At 36.3% G+C, this 16,287-nt stretch overlaps 1 protein-coding gene across 10 annotated transcripts in view; it reads left to right on the top strand.

The window, feature by feature from the left end:
• The window catches only part of LOC6574054 (tight junction protein ZO-1), a 116,315-nt gene that overhangs the window by 71,219 nt on the left and 28,809 nt on the right, over positions 1-16,287 (top strand). For 2 of the 10 annotated variants that reach the window (XM_044008269.1, XM_044008278.1), the window contains exon 1: positions 480-1,223. The exons of 6 other annotated variants lie outside the window; for them this stretch is intronic. In XM_044008269.1, coding sequence (XP_043864204.1) covers positions 495-1,223 — 729 coding nt within the window. In that variant the 5' untranslated portion in view covers positions 480-494. Of the gene's footprint in view, positions 1-479; positions 1,224-7,018; positions 7,311-16,287 lie in introns of those variants that run through there. 2 more of the 10 variants (XM_044008270.1, XM_044008277.1) reach the window with 1 other exon arrangement.

The raw sequence follows: 16,287 nt of genomic DNA, 5'->3' as shown, positions 1-16,287 counted from the left end.
AATTCCAAACATGGGATATTCCTTATCTAACAAATTCCCTCTTTGCCCACTTGAATTGGATGTTTAATGTTTTTCCCTGAGCAATTTTTGTTAAAGTGTAAATTACCCATCTCAGTGGAAACAGAAAAGGAAAACTTAAAATTACCCAATTAAAATTTCCCAAATATATGTTTAGAGGATATATTTAAACTTTTAATTTCCTAGGAAATTTTTTGATAAATATCCAAGCGGTAATTTATATTTCCCTTAATGTCGACACACTTACATTAAGGGAAATATAAATTACCGCTTGGGTATTGATAAAAAAATTTCCAAGGAAATTAAAAGTATAAATATATTCTCTACCATTCAATATTTGTTGATCTTAAAAGTATGCAACAATAAATGTGAATTTCCTTTACAAATGAATGGGAATTTGTTTCATATAATTGTTGCATACTTTTGTGCACTGTTGGTTTTAGAAATCCGTTGCATACTCTTAGGCAGCTAATGAAATGAAGTCGTCGACGCGACGCCGAAGCTTTAAAACGAAACCAATACAACCCAAAGCCAACTTATATAATCCGCTCGTGCGGCACCGACCCACTGCGTATGTAAGGAACGGCATTATCGGCGGCGGCAACGGCCCGGGCGCCGATGGCCTCTACCAGATTGATGATCGCGTCTATACGACCAGCAGAATGTTTATGCGTGATGGCTACATGTATCCACGCCAGCCCGGCCAGCCCATGGATCCGCGTTTCCCACTCGAACTGCACGAATTTCCAGAACAGCTGGGTGCCACCGGTCTGCAATTGGTCAGCACTCCCAAGGTGCACATTGCTGGCGAGTATTTGGCCAACGAACAGCGGCTGGAAGCGGAGCAGGAGCCGCCGGCAGCGACCATGCGGCGTTGCGCTCGCCAAGCCGCCGCGGCTGACATCAATCTGGTCAATCAGGCGTACTGGCTGGGCAAGCAGCGCACACGTTCCCGCTCCCGCTCCCGCAGCAACAGTTTGGGCAGCAAAAGCATTGCCAGCTGCATGGGTGGCAGCGGAGGGGGTGGGGCTGGCGGAGAGGGCACAGAGCCAGAACGGGAACGTAAAAGACCCTTTATACGAAACGTGGACGATTTGCTGCATGCGCTAGGCAAACGCGATGCCAGCGCCGATAACCAGCTCGAGACGGCTTCGGTGCACTCCTCCACGCAGCAGCAGCAGCAGCAGCGGCATCGCTTCAAAAAGGTGAGTGAATGAGCACAGGTGATCAATCAAATGGAGCAATGGAATTTGTCATGTCTTGCCAGCATTGCAGCATTTCCATTTACCTTAATTGCGATTCGAGTGTCGACTCAAATGTTGACACACTCGCCACGATTCAACTACTACCCCATCACTCAGGCCGCTGTCCAGAGCGCAGCGAAGCCTAAACATCTCGCCAGCTCTCTCCTGGTTAGGCCCCCTTAGGGCGCGTCTGCGCAAAAATTAAAATTAATGATGTTCCAAATGTTGCCAGCGGCTCTTGGCGAAATGGAAAAGAACACAGCACACAGACCACAGGCCAGACAGTAGCTGCTAATTTAAGGCAGGCACACACACACCAGCACACCTGCTGCCAGGTGAACTCCTTGAGCCTAGCTACAGCGCTGTTTGCTGTGGTTGCTTTGAGGCGGCCATCATGGCCTTCCACTGCGGTCAGAGCTCCATCAGCTCCAAAAATCAGCCCTTTTTCGACTTATTTATTTATGCAGCCGTTCGTTCCGGCCGCAGTTTCATTCATTCAGTCAGTTCTTTTATTCATTTTTATTCTGCTGTTTTTTCGCTCTCTTCCAACTCGTAGCATCATTAGCAAATCAGAAATACAATTTTTAGCCTTATTTTACGCCATTTTTTTTTTCAGCTCGCTGCGGGCTGAATTTATGCGCTTCTGTTTCTCTAAATTGAAGAGTAATTTCAGCTTTTGAGGTTGAGAAATTGGTTTCCCTAATTGTTTTTTTTTCTTGACGTATAGCTTGTCCTGCCTTAAGCAGGTATACGTTTCTACTTAATGATATTGCATTTTTTCGTTTTTGCGTTATTTTTCCTAAATATTAAAAATAATTAATTTATATGCAATTTATTTCTTACAATTATCGCGTAATTAATTATATTACAAATTATTATTATAATATAATATGGATAAACATAAAATTAATTTGAATAATTTTATAATTTAAATATTGATTATGAATTGATTTATAGGAACATTTTATTTCTTTATATCCGAAATATTTAAAAACAGATTTAATTTTGGAAATTAATTGATACATAATGTTTGTAATATTAATCGAATAATTATTTATAATTAAATCATTCAATTATTTTTATGTATGAAAAATACGAACACACTAAAATTCATTTTTCTTAGACTGAAATAACTTGAGAGTTAAAAGAGTAGACTGAGCTTATCTTAAATTTAAAATAAAATCTACTTTATATACAGTAAGGCAACGACATTTACCCTTTCTACCTGTTGCTTAGGCTTAAAATAAAATTCAACTGCGTTGCGAGCTGTCTAGGACCACTGTGCCAAATGACTCAACTTCCGTTGCGCAGAATTCCATTTAGAGTTATGCTCGAATCAACTCGAAATCAAATAAATGAAAAACGAATGAAGGAAACTTGCTAACTCATTCAACTCAGCAACCGCTGAGGCCAGAGGCTGAAGAGTTGAGGCCTGATTCCAGAGACTAGAGGATAGAGGCTAGAGGCTAGAGGGTGCTCGCAGCAGCAGCTCACCCTGTAAGCTCTTGAAATACGAGCAATGTATTGGAATTTAAGCCAACATGTGAAATGAATTTCTTGGCAGCACGCAGAACCCCGCCTGGCCAGTGGGGCTTGACTACAGTGGAAAACTGTGCGGCACAGCCGTGTGGGCAGACAACGACAGTTTTCCCTGTTTTATGCAAAACTCGCAATGCAGCTGAGCTGAGACGGCAGGAGTGAACGAACGAACACCTCTTCGCTGCAGTTGGTCGTAAATTGAATAAACACGCAGGGCGACTCCGCGCCGGCATGTGTTATGCCATTTGGCAGTGCGGACGAGCTGGAGAGCTGGCGGGAGAGAAATGTTGTTAGCTGAATTGCACTGCGTTTCTAATACCCTGTAGGCAGTGCTATTGGGTATTGTAGATATGAAGGGGGGGGCTGTAGTTGACCTTATGAAGCATCAAGTCTACTCACGTTAAATCAATTTGTTAACTAACTAAGACTTTTAAATTAAAATTTTTGAAACTAAATACAGATTTCTTAATTTTAAATTTTATTATAATATTCCAAATCGATAAAGATCTATTCTCAATCTTTTAACCTAACTTAAAGTCTATAATCGCAACATTCTTTCCACTGAATACAGGGTATCTCCTAGTCAAGCACAGCAAACGTGACTTATTTCTTCTGCTTAGTTTGCCATATTTCGTTGTATTTGCACGCAGTCACGTGCCAACGAAAAATCTGCAGCGCTTTTTATTTTCCCAGATACAAAATGACTTTTTTCTTAGGTCTTGTGGCTTGCAGCTTAATGCGACTGCATTTCTAAAATTCCTGTTTTTTTTTTTTTTTTTTTTTTGAATCAATCAACGAAATAACATACAGAGTAACACATAATTGGAATTTTATATTGGATGACAGCAGAGACAGAACTGTGCAGATGGGGATTATGTGAAGAAGTTCAGAAATTTCAGACAAATGCCTAAACAGTAGAAAGTTGTTTTAAATTTGAAGAATTTCATGGAAAATTAAAATTGAGTATTTAAAAAATATAGAAATTTATAAATCTTTTAATGCTAGAAAAACAATAGACAAATGGTTATATATAATGGTAATTCTATATCATATATACTAAATATTATATAGTTTTTCAGTTTGTTTAAAACAATACTTTCAAAAGATTTTATCTATAGAATTCTAAATATTCCTAAAATGTTTAGTAAAGGACACTCTAAAAAGAAAAAATTTGCCCAGATCTTCAAAATTACACTCTTTAAAGCTTAATAACAGATTCAAGCAAAAATTCAACTATAGCGATATTTCCCTATGCTTAGCATAGCACTAATGATTACGATAATATAAGCTCTCATCGCTCGATTTACTATACATTCTCTCTGTTACGCTCTCTGTCTCTTTATTAAAGCAACTCACTGTTAGGGTATATACAAGAGGCGTGGCCCATAATTGCGCCCCTCAAAGCTGAACGCTAGGCAATGTTCGTGTATAAATCGAATTACCCAGGCCGCCCAAAGGCCCAAGAAACTTGTGGTCTAATGACCATTAGGCAGCTGGCTCCGACTCTGTCATATCGTAAATCCCCTGCTCACCGCCCATTTGGGCAATAATTGTGTCAAAAACGAATTGCCGCCAGTTTGAAATGTTGCACGTGCTCATTTCTGTAGTTGTTATTGCTGTTGTTGTTGTTGGCAATCATAAAAGGTAGATAAAACAATTGTTGCTCCGTACAGAAAAAGTGCATTAGCTTTGACAAAGCATTTGGCATGGCTTGTAAATAAAGCTCTAAGCATAATATAGATGCTATATATAATTAAATTTGACTGCTTAAGAGTCCACTTTTAGATTACTTTGATTCAAGTCTTAGATAACGGCTCGGGCTTTAATTGAAAATTCCGCCAGTTAATGGGCGAAATGTAGGAGCAAAATCAATTGCTGGCTTGGTAAACAGCCTGAGTTAAGGCTAAGAACATTGACCACCATTGAGTCAATGGTAAAGTTGATTAAATGTTTTGTGCTCTGACTTTGGCTGGCTTCTCTGTCCAATCACGCTGCAGGCGATTGCGTAGAGCAGTTCAAATGTCTTAACAACAATGAGCCAGGCGCATTGTTGGGCTAGACCAAGTCCGTCTAAATAGTTTGTCGAGTCGATAAACTGGGAAATTGTTGACGACTTGTTGAGTTGTTGATATAGAAATGCTCTGTCTGAAAATGATAAATCCTAAATTGAATCGAGGAAGAAGTTGGCATTGTTTCTTATAGAAATGTATAACTCTAAATGCATGCATAACTCTAAAATTTAATATTCTTTGAAAAAAAAAAGTGTAAAAATTAATTATTTAAAAATTTTGTATAGTGAAAATTTGAAATAGTTATAAAATATAGTTTTTTTTATGCTTTATTCACTCTTTGATTTTGTCCTCTATAGAATTACTCTTTCTTGAAATTAGATGTACTACATATACATATTATAGCCTTAGAACTTGACACTGATCCTTTTTTATATATTATTAGATACATTATCTTATTTATAAATCCGCTTTGCTATAGAGAAAAAAAATTTATTTATTTTATTTTTATTTGATTTATGTATTATTTAATTTATATTATTATTTTTTTTTTTTTTATTTATTTAATATATTTTAAATATAGTTAATTAGTAGCTACATTCACCTTAAACTCTGCCAAAATTTAAAAGATAATATATAATAAAAATATAATCTATGATCTATCTAGACTCACCTTTGAAAGTGTGAAGCTTTCGAATTTAATATAGGATTTCCTGTTAATTAAAAATATTTAAATTCAAACCCTAGAGCTTCACACTAAAATACATATTTCTCCCACAACTGGCTAAAAATATAAATTTTCTGGAGCAATCGTTAATGTGACTGAAACTATGCGGCTATCTCGGCCACCTAAGGTATTTAAAGTATTGTCGCTGGCACACAGCAAATTCAATTGCGATAGGTTGTGTGACGTGAACGTTGAGCATTTGACGCCCTTGCGAGCCACGACCACTTGACCAGCCAGACTGACTCATGGCAAGGCATTGCTATGGCAACCCGGTGCATATGCATGTTGCAGTTGCTGTTGCAGTCGCTCATTGCAAATGCACAACAGCAGCAGCAGCAGCAGCAGCAGCAACAAAGGGAGCCACATTCCTATAAATACCAATTCACACTGCTTATGCTGGCAAGTTTTTCTTTTATCTTTGATTGCAAACTTGAACACGCCACAGAGAGGCAACGGCAGCAAACACTCCTTCAACTAACTCCTGCTGCCAGGAGTCCAAAGCCACAACAACAACAACTACAACAACAGCAACATTTTAAATCAAAATCAAAACTTGTTGCCAGTGCTGCCCATTTGGTTGTCGTTGCTGTGGCTTTCTGCGCCAAACTCTACAAAGGCAGCAGCATACATATATAATTGTATATGTGAGGACATGCACGTGTATGTGTGTGTGTGTGTGTGTGTGCATATAGTGACGGCCGCCAAACCGGGTCTCCGCTTGGCCCATGTTTCAAAAAGTTGCTTGGCAACATTTTTGCCAGCATCGCGCGCATGTTGCCAGCAACAAGTTTTGTTTGTCGTCTACCTGACACATGTGTCTGTGTGAGCCTGAGCATGTGTGTGAGTGTGCGCGCTGCTTACCTGCGCCCATGCATATGTGTGTGTGTGTGTGTGTGTTGGGCATTTTTGAGCACATTTTACGTTTTCCACGTACGACGTTCGGCGACGGCGGCTTTTGCTTTCTTGAGCGCTCGGCGTCCATTTCAAAAGTCGACAACGTTTGCTGGCGAATGGACGCGATTAACGGATGAATTTCGCTGCTGTCGAGCTAGCCGCCCGTTTTTCGTTTAATATATATTTTTTTGTGTTGTTCGCCGTCGCCGTCGTCGTCATCATAGTGCGCTTTGATTTTTCGCTGCATTGCGACGGCGCCTGTACTTTTCCAGCCTAACAGCGACTCGCGCTCCCGCCTGTCATCTCGCTCGCACGCACTGGGCGATTGGCGAACGTGCCCCGTTAGCAATTGTTGTTGTAGCTCTCTGTGTGTGTGTCCAAATTGTTTGTCGCGCGCGTGTCTAGCGACCTGCCAACCGTCCGCCTCTCCGTCTCCACCCCCCATGGCCCCTTAAAGTGCAAGCAAATTTATGCAAAAGTTCATAAAGCAGAGAAATGTGCATATTTAATATTAAACAACAACAAAAGAAAACAAGAGAATTGCTTAACTAATAAAACAAAAGTTTTATGACACACACACACACACACACAGTTAATTGCTAAGTTATTGGGAAATTGTGCATTTTTTGGTTTTGTGTAAATTGAACGGCGCATGCGCAACGCCTGCATTTAGTTTGTGCAACATGTTGTTGCCACACTAAGCAACACACACATACATACAAAAGAAAAAGCTAATACAACTTAAGTCAGCAACAACCACACGCACACACACACACACACACATACAAAATTTTCGGCATGGATATCGTCGGAACGGCAACGGGCAATCAGCACGTTCTGCCAAACAATCATTATCGACATGAATCTTTGTTGCAACAGGTAAATACGATAATTATTGGCATAAAGAGAGTGTCGATTGGCAACTCGAAAGAAAGTTGAAACGGCCAAATTGAATCTGATGAACTCCATAATAATTGGGGCCAAATGCAATTCTTAGCAATGGCAAATGGTTTGGTTGAGGGTAGATTTCTTGTTCCTTGATTTATAAGTCAGTCATAAGTAATGGATAAAGAAATTTGATTAGGAATTTAATTAATATTAACAATATTTATTGAGTGTTAATTTAATGAAATTTTAATATTTATACAAATTTTGATAAAATATTAAAATATTAAAATTTCATGAAAAAATGTTCAATAAATATTTTGATAAATATACTTATTATATTTAATTTTTTATAGAATTTGTATGCATACATATTTAGCAAAATTTAGTTTTTAATATTTTTGTCTTCTTCGTATAATTTTATTACATTGCGATTTATTTACATACAGTTTGTTGTATCAAATTTATTTTTTGTACTTTTCGGACTCAGTTTTATTTGGAGTCTTAAATGCCTTAAAGATGTAAAACCAATTTTTTATTTAACATTATTAAAATTTATTCACAATCCGACAAGTTTTGTAACTCGAATTGAATAAATTTTGAAAATGATAAAAAACAGTTCGAGATTTATTTGGTTTTTGGAGAAGTCCAACTATTTTGAGGGTTTCATATTCAAGTTGCTTATTATTTAATTATAAGGTAATATTAAAAGCGCGAAGAAGCGCGTTTAATTACTTAATGATAGTTTTACACAGACTGAATATATTAATAAGTGATAGTTTTACTCAATGTATGACACATCTTAACCGGATTGAAAGGCTTTTCGAAAGCCTATGCTTCTCATTTTATATTATTAAAATGTATTTTATTAAATTATTTTGCAAAAATAATCATTTAATTATATATAAAGAAACCCATTGGGCTATATAAATTCTCTGAATTGTGATTTTCAAACTGATAAAAAAGGCCGTCATTTTTTCGCAATCAGCTCAGTTTCATTTAATTAGTACAGCTAATTAAATTACTTTTGGAATATTAACGATTTCATTTGTATTGCAAGACTCTCACCTCTTGATTGAATGTTGAGCATTGCACGTTGCTTATTTGGAAAGAAATATGCAAGAAGAGGAAGAAGACAAATACCAACAGCGACACGCGTTGCATGACAAAAATGTCAAGTTGCATTTTGCAGCTGTTTGCATTTAAGTGAAACTTCAATGGGAGACACAAAAAGCACAGGCAACAAAAACCACTTTTATGGTAGCTGCTTAAAGCCATAAAGGTTGGCCAACAGCCACGAAAACCACATGAAGACAGCAACAACAACATAAACAAAAAGAAACCACATGAAAAACACTAATTGAATTTAATGCGACAAATTGTTGAGTTTGTTTCGACAAATGGCACAGCCCCAAGATTTGATTTGATTGGGCGCCAGCTTCGATATCGAAGCTATCAAAGGCCAAGTAAATACGAATACGATGCCAAAGCTTTGATAACCTTCCAATGTGCAGACCCCTGTCTCTCTGCCTCCTCTCACTGTCTGTCTCCCCCTCTCTCAGTCAGGCTTTCCACAGGCATCAATCACAATTTCACTGATAACATCGTAAACAAGCACGAAAACCCATAAAAAAGGTGGAAAAAAGAAAACCAATCACTTTGGAGCGCAACCAATTAACATAAAGTGTATAATTTAAGAAATATGCCCAGCGCATGCAAAGCAAAAAAAAAAAAAAAAAACGCAAAAAAAAAACGTTAAAAAAACGCAAAAATAACAAAAATTATATAAAAAGTCATTGCAACTAGGCGCATGTGCAGCTGGGGTGTCATTAAAGAAAGCTTTTTGGCGTTACGACTCGGGAATTACATGGACCTGCCACTGCCACAGTAGTTGAAACCCGCCTGCCAGCCCCTGTCCTACCCTGACCCACAATCTGTGCAAAATATGCACAAAACTTGGCTGTCCAGTGGCAGCAACAACTTGTACCAATAAAATTCATGAACTTTTGAAAGTGAAACTTTCTGGCGTTGAGGTATCCGAAAAATATATGGTTTATAATAATCAGTTGAGATCTTGTGGCGTTTAGATATTCAATAAAGAAAAGTCTTTGACTAATGCTAATGAAGCAGCTGCAAAAGTGAATTTGAAATTTTTGAGAAAACATAAATATTTATAAAAGTATAGAAAATAAGCGATGAGCTGAGATACATAAAAGATATAAGCTTAGGATAACATTTGATGGCGAGAGCTGTCTTTGTGATTCAGTTACTTCATAAGTAAACAATACAGATTGTGGCATAGTTACTTAATCGAATCTATTTAATATTCTATAAAGGGAAAGTCTTTAGCAGAGTTTGCAGTCAAAATAATTACTAATTAGCTCCTCGACAAATTGAAATGGTCTTTGAGTCATTGTTTAAGTTCTCGTTTGCACAATATTCGATAACAGAGATTCTTAACTACGGACAGCACTCAGCTAGACAATTGCTTACATAAATACAGCTTAGTAAATCTGGTTTGTCAGGTACGCGGAGCCACAGCGCCACTGCCAACACTTTTTAGCTAGAGAAACTTGACATTGGTGGGCAAACCAAACTTGGCTCTACATGCTCAAGCTGGCATTCACTTTTTATCGCGAGCGCCACTTGATCGATAAAAAATCTACAAGAATAACAACAACTACAACAACATCAACAATTTATGTTTATGTCACATCTTAAATAATTCATATGGCTAATAATATAATGGCTATAAATTCTCTGGTCATCAGCAAATTCCAAGGCGTCTTTTTATGGCTGCTTTGGAATATTTTATTTGTATAGTAGAAATATTCGAAAACAAAAAAAAATAAAAAGTCAAGCAATTTTTAAAATTTTTGCTTTATATATATTATTGTTTTAAATAAAAAATTAAAACGTTTTTATAGAACTTTATTTTATATACTAAACTATATGAATTGAATCTCTGAAAAGGCTTTAAAATATGGAATTTAAAATAGAATTCGTATTAGTATATATAACTCTGACTAGATCATACCATCTATTATGCCTATGTCATTGTTGGGGCTATATATATTTTTGCCATATTTATGAAGACATTTTGAAGCACCTTAAGCTGCAATTTATGCGCACAAATGCGCAACACAAATCCTTTAAACCGATTTCTGGAAGAGCAGTTCAGGCAGGCAACAACAACAACACGAAATGCCAAAGAAAGAAACCGAGATAAAGCAACAATTTAAGGCAAACACAAGCGCAGAGTTCCCCCATAAAGAATCTCTACACATAAAGAAACTGGTTTCACATGCTACAAGCCATAAAAGAAGGTTCGATCCGCTCGAGAAGCAGTTATAGCCACACAAATATAACACACAAACACGAATTGTGTGTTTTAATGTCGCCCTAAAAAAAAAATAAATAAATAAAAATAAAATAAAACAACACTGAGCCCTCTCTTAAGCTGGAGCCCAGTTGAGTTGCACTCAAAGATAAAAGATTTGAGAGAGCGACAAAAATAAAGAAGAAGAAAAGAAAAAACAAATAGAAGAGAAACCAACTCACTTTGAAAGAAAGAAAAAGTCTTAAGAATCAAGTCAAGTTGTTCAACTGGTTTTCCAGGGTATAAGCGATCTTCTGAAACCGGCCCCAGGCTCCACTCACTGGCGGCTCGCCCTTTGCTCCAACTGCTCTTTGGAGACTCTCCCCTCTCTGGCTGGCTGCCGTTTGAGTGGCTTTTGAGTTCTTTCTGAGATGCGGGTGTTTGTTGCCATTGTGCGGGGCGCACGAGTTCGATTAGACACACAGCACATTGATTTATATTGGTAATTTAACACCAGTATTCTGCAGCTGGCTCGCCTCTCGATTCGAAAGTTATCTAAGAGGCCGTGTTGCAAATGCAACTGCAACGATCAAACAATAGAAGCCCCAAACCCAATATGAACTAAGCCCTATGCCAGGCTTCATTTAGGCCATGCTGATTGGGCTTGGCCATGAAAGGGCGCTCGACCCCAGCTGGTTGCCATGATATAATCTTCATAATTGTTTGGCATGCCAGCGCCTCGATTGAACTGTAAAATTGTTAATTTGGCTACTGAGTTAGTTCGTCACGTGACTATAAATTGCTTTCTTCAATTTCCCCTTGTTTTGCGAACAATTAACTGTTTCATTTTTAATGGAGTTGCATAGAGAATAGCGCAGCAAGGCAAACAATAAACTTGGATTAACTTTTTGATACGAATCACGATTTGACATAGCATGAGAGTTGTGCTAAAGGAAACAAATATAAAATAAAATAAAATAATAAAATAAATAAAATATATATTATAATACCAGATGTGGAATTTATTTGATATTTAAAATTAAATGATTTTTTACATTAAAATATCATATATTTCTTTGTAATTTAAATATATATAAAATATATTAAAAAAAAATAAATAAATAAATAAACGAACCATTTTTAAACGCATGTTTTATATAAATATAGTAATAGGCGTTACGTAAATATACAAATAAAATAAATAAACAGAACTGGAATATATTTTGATTTGTTCGTCTTTTTACGTCTGCTAAGCTTAAAATATAGTAATACTATAAATAACAATAGAAAATCGTTTCCCAAGTTCGATAAGAATAAGCCTATAAATAACTCTACGAAACTGGATTACATATAGACAATATACAATTGATATACATAAGATTTCACCTTCAGACATGCTGCTGAGGAAAAATGTCGTTTGACTTGTGCCACTTCTCAGGCCTAAGAGACACTTTAACAAGTCCGCCGCCATTCACAATATTCACACAATAAGTACTGAAACGAGCTTATTAACAGCGATTTATTAACATTTTGAAATGGAAATCGAAATCTAAAGCGACAATCTTGATTAACTCGAACTGGAAACGCAACTGAAACTGAAACTCAAGTAGAAACTGGACCTTGCTAAACGGTAAAAACAAAAGCGAGACTCAAGTGAACCAAATTGAGTTGCGCTGAGCTGTGAGCTGTAAACTGAAGCTGTTAACTGTGAGCTGTTAGCTGTAAACTGTGAGCTGTGCTCCTTTGAGCCAGTTTTCAATTGCTGCTTCATAACTTGGCTGCATTTACAAGAGACAAGATACGAAACAGCGTAAAATGCATCTGAGCTGCATATGCTTGCACCTGATTATTATAGGAAATTGGCTAACAGAGGGTATTATTTGAGTATATGTATGCATATTGAATATGTAATTTTCTAGTGAGCAAGTTAGGTCAGTTTAGTCATCGGCAATCAATCTTAAGCAAGCTAACCTTGACTATATTTATTTTATGGCTGACTTGCAACTATTACGTTCTGCACGAATATTCAACATACTTTGTAGCGTATTCAATATTCGCTTAAATTAAGCTTCTAAGGCCCTCTTCATGTTGCTACTGGTCAAGAGGAATGTGGTCGACGTATGGCATGGAATTTTTGTGCGACTCCTGAGCTGCCGAAATGCAAGACTCGTTTGCTTACGAAATCGCCGACAAAAAGCCAAGCCAAAGGCAAACCGAGTTACTAGCTCAACAGGCACATAAACATAAAGTTTTTAGTTAGCAACAACAACAAAAACAACTACAACAACAACGACATTTTTCGTATGCAATTGATTAGGAAATGAGTCGAAGTCATGTGTATCTTTAAGATACACAACCTCAACCTGCAGCTACAAATACACGCACATACACATATGCCTGTATGTATGTGTGCATAGGCATGCTGCACCCAGTTAATAAACTCACAAATTCCAGACAATTGATTCATCTGATGCAGAAACTGGTTTGCTGCGTTACGTTCACAAATATTTGCATAACAATTCACAAAACTCTCATATCAATTTGTAATGCCTCCAGTTCGCATCAAATCAAGCAGAACCATCGGAGCATTCCAGAGTTCTTGCCTTTTTTTATGACACTCACACACCTGGCACATTGCCTCCTCTGCCTTAACTACTCACTTCTTGTTCATTTGCATTCATTTAATGACTCTCAGAGCTTGGCTTGATTCAAAGTTTTTATTCAATATTTTCTTTGTTTTCGTTTGCTTATTTATTTTATTTTATTTTTTTACTTTACTCAAATTTCATTCTTTGTAGTCGCGTTATTCTTTTTAATTAAAAATTTATACGCGTGCTTTGATTACATTTATTTTCGTATTTATTTATTGTAAACGAAGTCGGTGCGAGTTTCACTGTCCAACAAAAACTGAGATATTGGCAGACGACATATGGCTGCTATTGTGTTCTCTAACTGTTTACTCAGTGGAAAGAAATTTCATTATTCAATTCCAATTCCAGTTTATATTGTATTACAAAAAAATAGCTTAATTGAACCCTTTGGTATTTGTTATTATCGTAAAATAGAAACTTTTAAGTTTTTTCAAAGTAATTATTAATAATATTGAGACAGTGAAAGTTTTGAAGCAGGAAAAAGTCGGGTAATGCAAGCTTAGATCTTGTTACACAATTAATATAAATTGCCTTATATTCTAGTAAAGTAAAAGACTTCTGTCAGAGACATCTTAAGGTATAATACAATGAGATTATATATGTATATATGTCTATGAATATATAGATAGATAAATATATAAAGTTTAAATCTATAATTACAATTTTGAATTTCTTTCATTAAGCATTATAAATACTTTATAAATATTTTGCTTACATATTTCTTTATTCATAATATCGATAACGCTTTTTAATCAACTTTTGTTGAGCGTATTTCCAATGAACATTTTTTACTAGATTATTCTTGATTGTCTTCTTTCAACAGCACTTTTATCGTTTGTAATACTCCAATTTGATAAAGAAAAAACTAGTTTCTTTATTTGCCACATGTATCACGTCAATTAAGCCACATTGTCTTTCCATCGCATCATTGGGAAATCTCGTTATTCACACCTCCGAAGCTGTTTAATAAATTCAGTTTTGATGTGTTTGCGTGGGCTGTTCGCCGCCTGCGATCAACTTTTATGACACACTTTTCCACTGAAATGTCAAAGTTAATCGTGTTTACTCTTGAGGCTCTCAAACTCTTTAACTACGTTTAGGTCTTAAATGCATTCTAAGTCGGTTCTATGCACATAATATTGAATTTAAAACCATTATTGATTGAGCTTTGCGGTTGAAGTTGTCAACCTTTCGCTCTCGCACGTGAAAGTTTTTAGGGGAACCCAACTGGAAAGCAGCAAACAATCAATTTTATATGCAAATCAAAGAGACTCTGAATAAAACATTAGCCAGTCATCGAGCAGAACAGACCTTTAACGTAATTTAGAGCCCAATGTCTGAGAAGAGAAGATTCGATGCGCTAATTCTGCGAATCCAAATTTTGCTTGTAGGTTGCCTTATTTATTTCGCTCTTATTCGCATACTATTTGAGACTCTTGTGAATTCTTGATTTTACATATGAGACTCCGATAGCTGGCCGAACCCCTTGTAGAGCAACATTTGAATACAATGATTGAAAGCCAAAGCTTTTATGATTCATCAGCAAAAGGCGGACAAACTACAGAGCCTTAACAATGATTTTCAAAAACTGAAAAAAAAAATGAGTATAAAAAAGCTGACATTCAACAACGTGCTCCAGCTGAATTTTGAGTTGAAAATATAAACACGAATAAATACTCAATTTGGCGAAGTATTGTAGTCATACACTTCCATAGGGTATGCAGGCTTAAGCTTGCGATTTGTGAAATATTTAATTAAATATTATTATTCGATTATATACTACATATACAAGTATATAAAACGATAAAAATTAGTCGTTATTTTATTTTTATCGTTCTTTATTTATATTTAGTATGTACAAAATTAATAATAATATTTATTGAAGATATGAAACTATATAATATTATACATTTTATTATTATATTGTTGGAAGAAATGAAGTGAAGAAGAAATGTTTATCTGTCTATAAGTTTTTAAATAATATTTGTTCGACTTACCCTTTTCTCTGTATTCATGCATAAATTCATATGAATGAATTGAGATATCCAACTAAATAATATTATTTAACAAATTACTTAATATGCATAGTAAGGGCATTCACTCTTTGCCAATTAGTGCATATTTCAGAATTCCCCCTTTTTTTAATGAATTAATTACAATTTCATATGCCTGATGCCGCGACCGCATTCTTTGGCATATTTTATTTATAAATTGTGGAATTTTTTTTTCTGTTTATTATTATTATTACTATAAATATTTTTCCTTAATAATGTAATTATTTAATTTTGCTTCTGTTTCTTCTGTTTTGCAGGTGAGTTAAACGTTCCATTTAAATAAATCGCTTGCCCCTGGGGCACATTCGTGAGTATGAAATCTTCATTCGAACAGCGCCTAATTGGCCGGGCCCTAAGTGGCAAGCCAACGCTTGGACATGTGCTCCATTAGGGGCCATAATAGGCAAAAACAATTTTCGAACAGACCAAATGACCAACCCGACCAACCAGACCAACCTGACAGCTCTGCTAGGGCTTCATATAGAGTACACTGTACTCAAACTATCCATAGTTAAGCCCACACACTCTATTATTCTGTTGACTCTATATAGCAGTTTTTCATTTTCCAGTCGAATGGATGGCAACTTTTATGTAACCTGGCACTTAATTGCGAACGAACATGTTATGTAGACCTCTGTACACAAGGAATCATTGATGCGTCGACAAGTTCACCTCTCACACCCTCTGTCTATCTCTCTCTCTCTCTCTCTCTCTCTCTCTCTCTCTTTAATGATAGTTGTTGAGCTGCAGGGTCTATGGCTCATTTTACTATCTGGCCAAGTATTTGCACCGAGCGATATCAATTATTTATTTTGCCTAAGTGACACTGCAAACATGCAAATTGAGCTTCCATCGATGTGTGGGCATTTAATGGCACTGCAGTCGTTGCCACATAGTTTGCAGCTATTACAAATGCAAACGCCATATTTTTCTTAGCATTCTTCAGT

This window comes from Drosophila mojavensis, unplaced genomic scaffold (assembly GCF_018153725.1).
Source record: "Drosophila mojavensis isolate 15081-1352.22 unplaced genomic scaffold, ASM1815372v1 contig_277, whole genome shotgun sequence".
Lineage (NCBI taxonomy): Eukaryota > Metazoa > Arthropoda > Insecta > Diptera > Drosophilidae > Drosophila > Drosophila mojavensis.
Note: the sequence above shows the minus strand (reverse complement) of the source record. Positions and strands in the feature narration are given on the sequence as shown.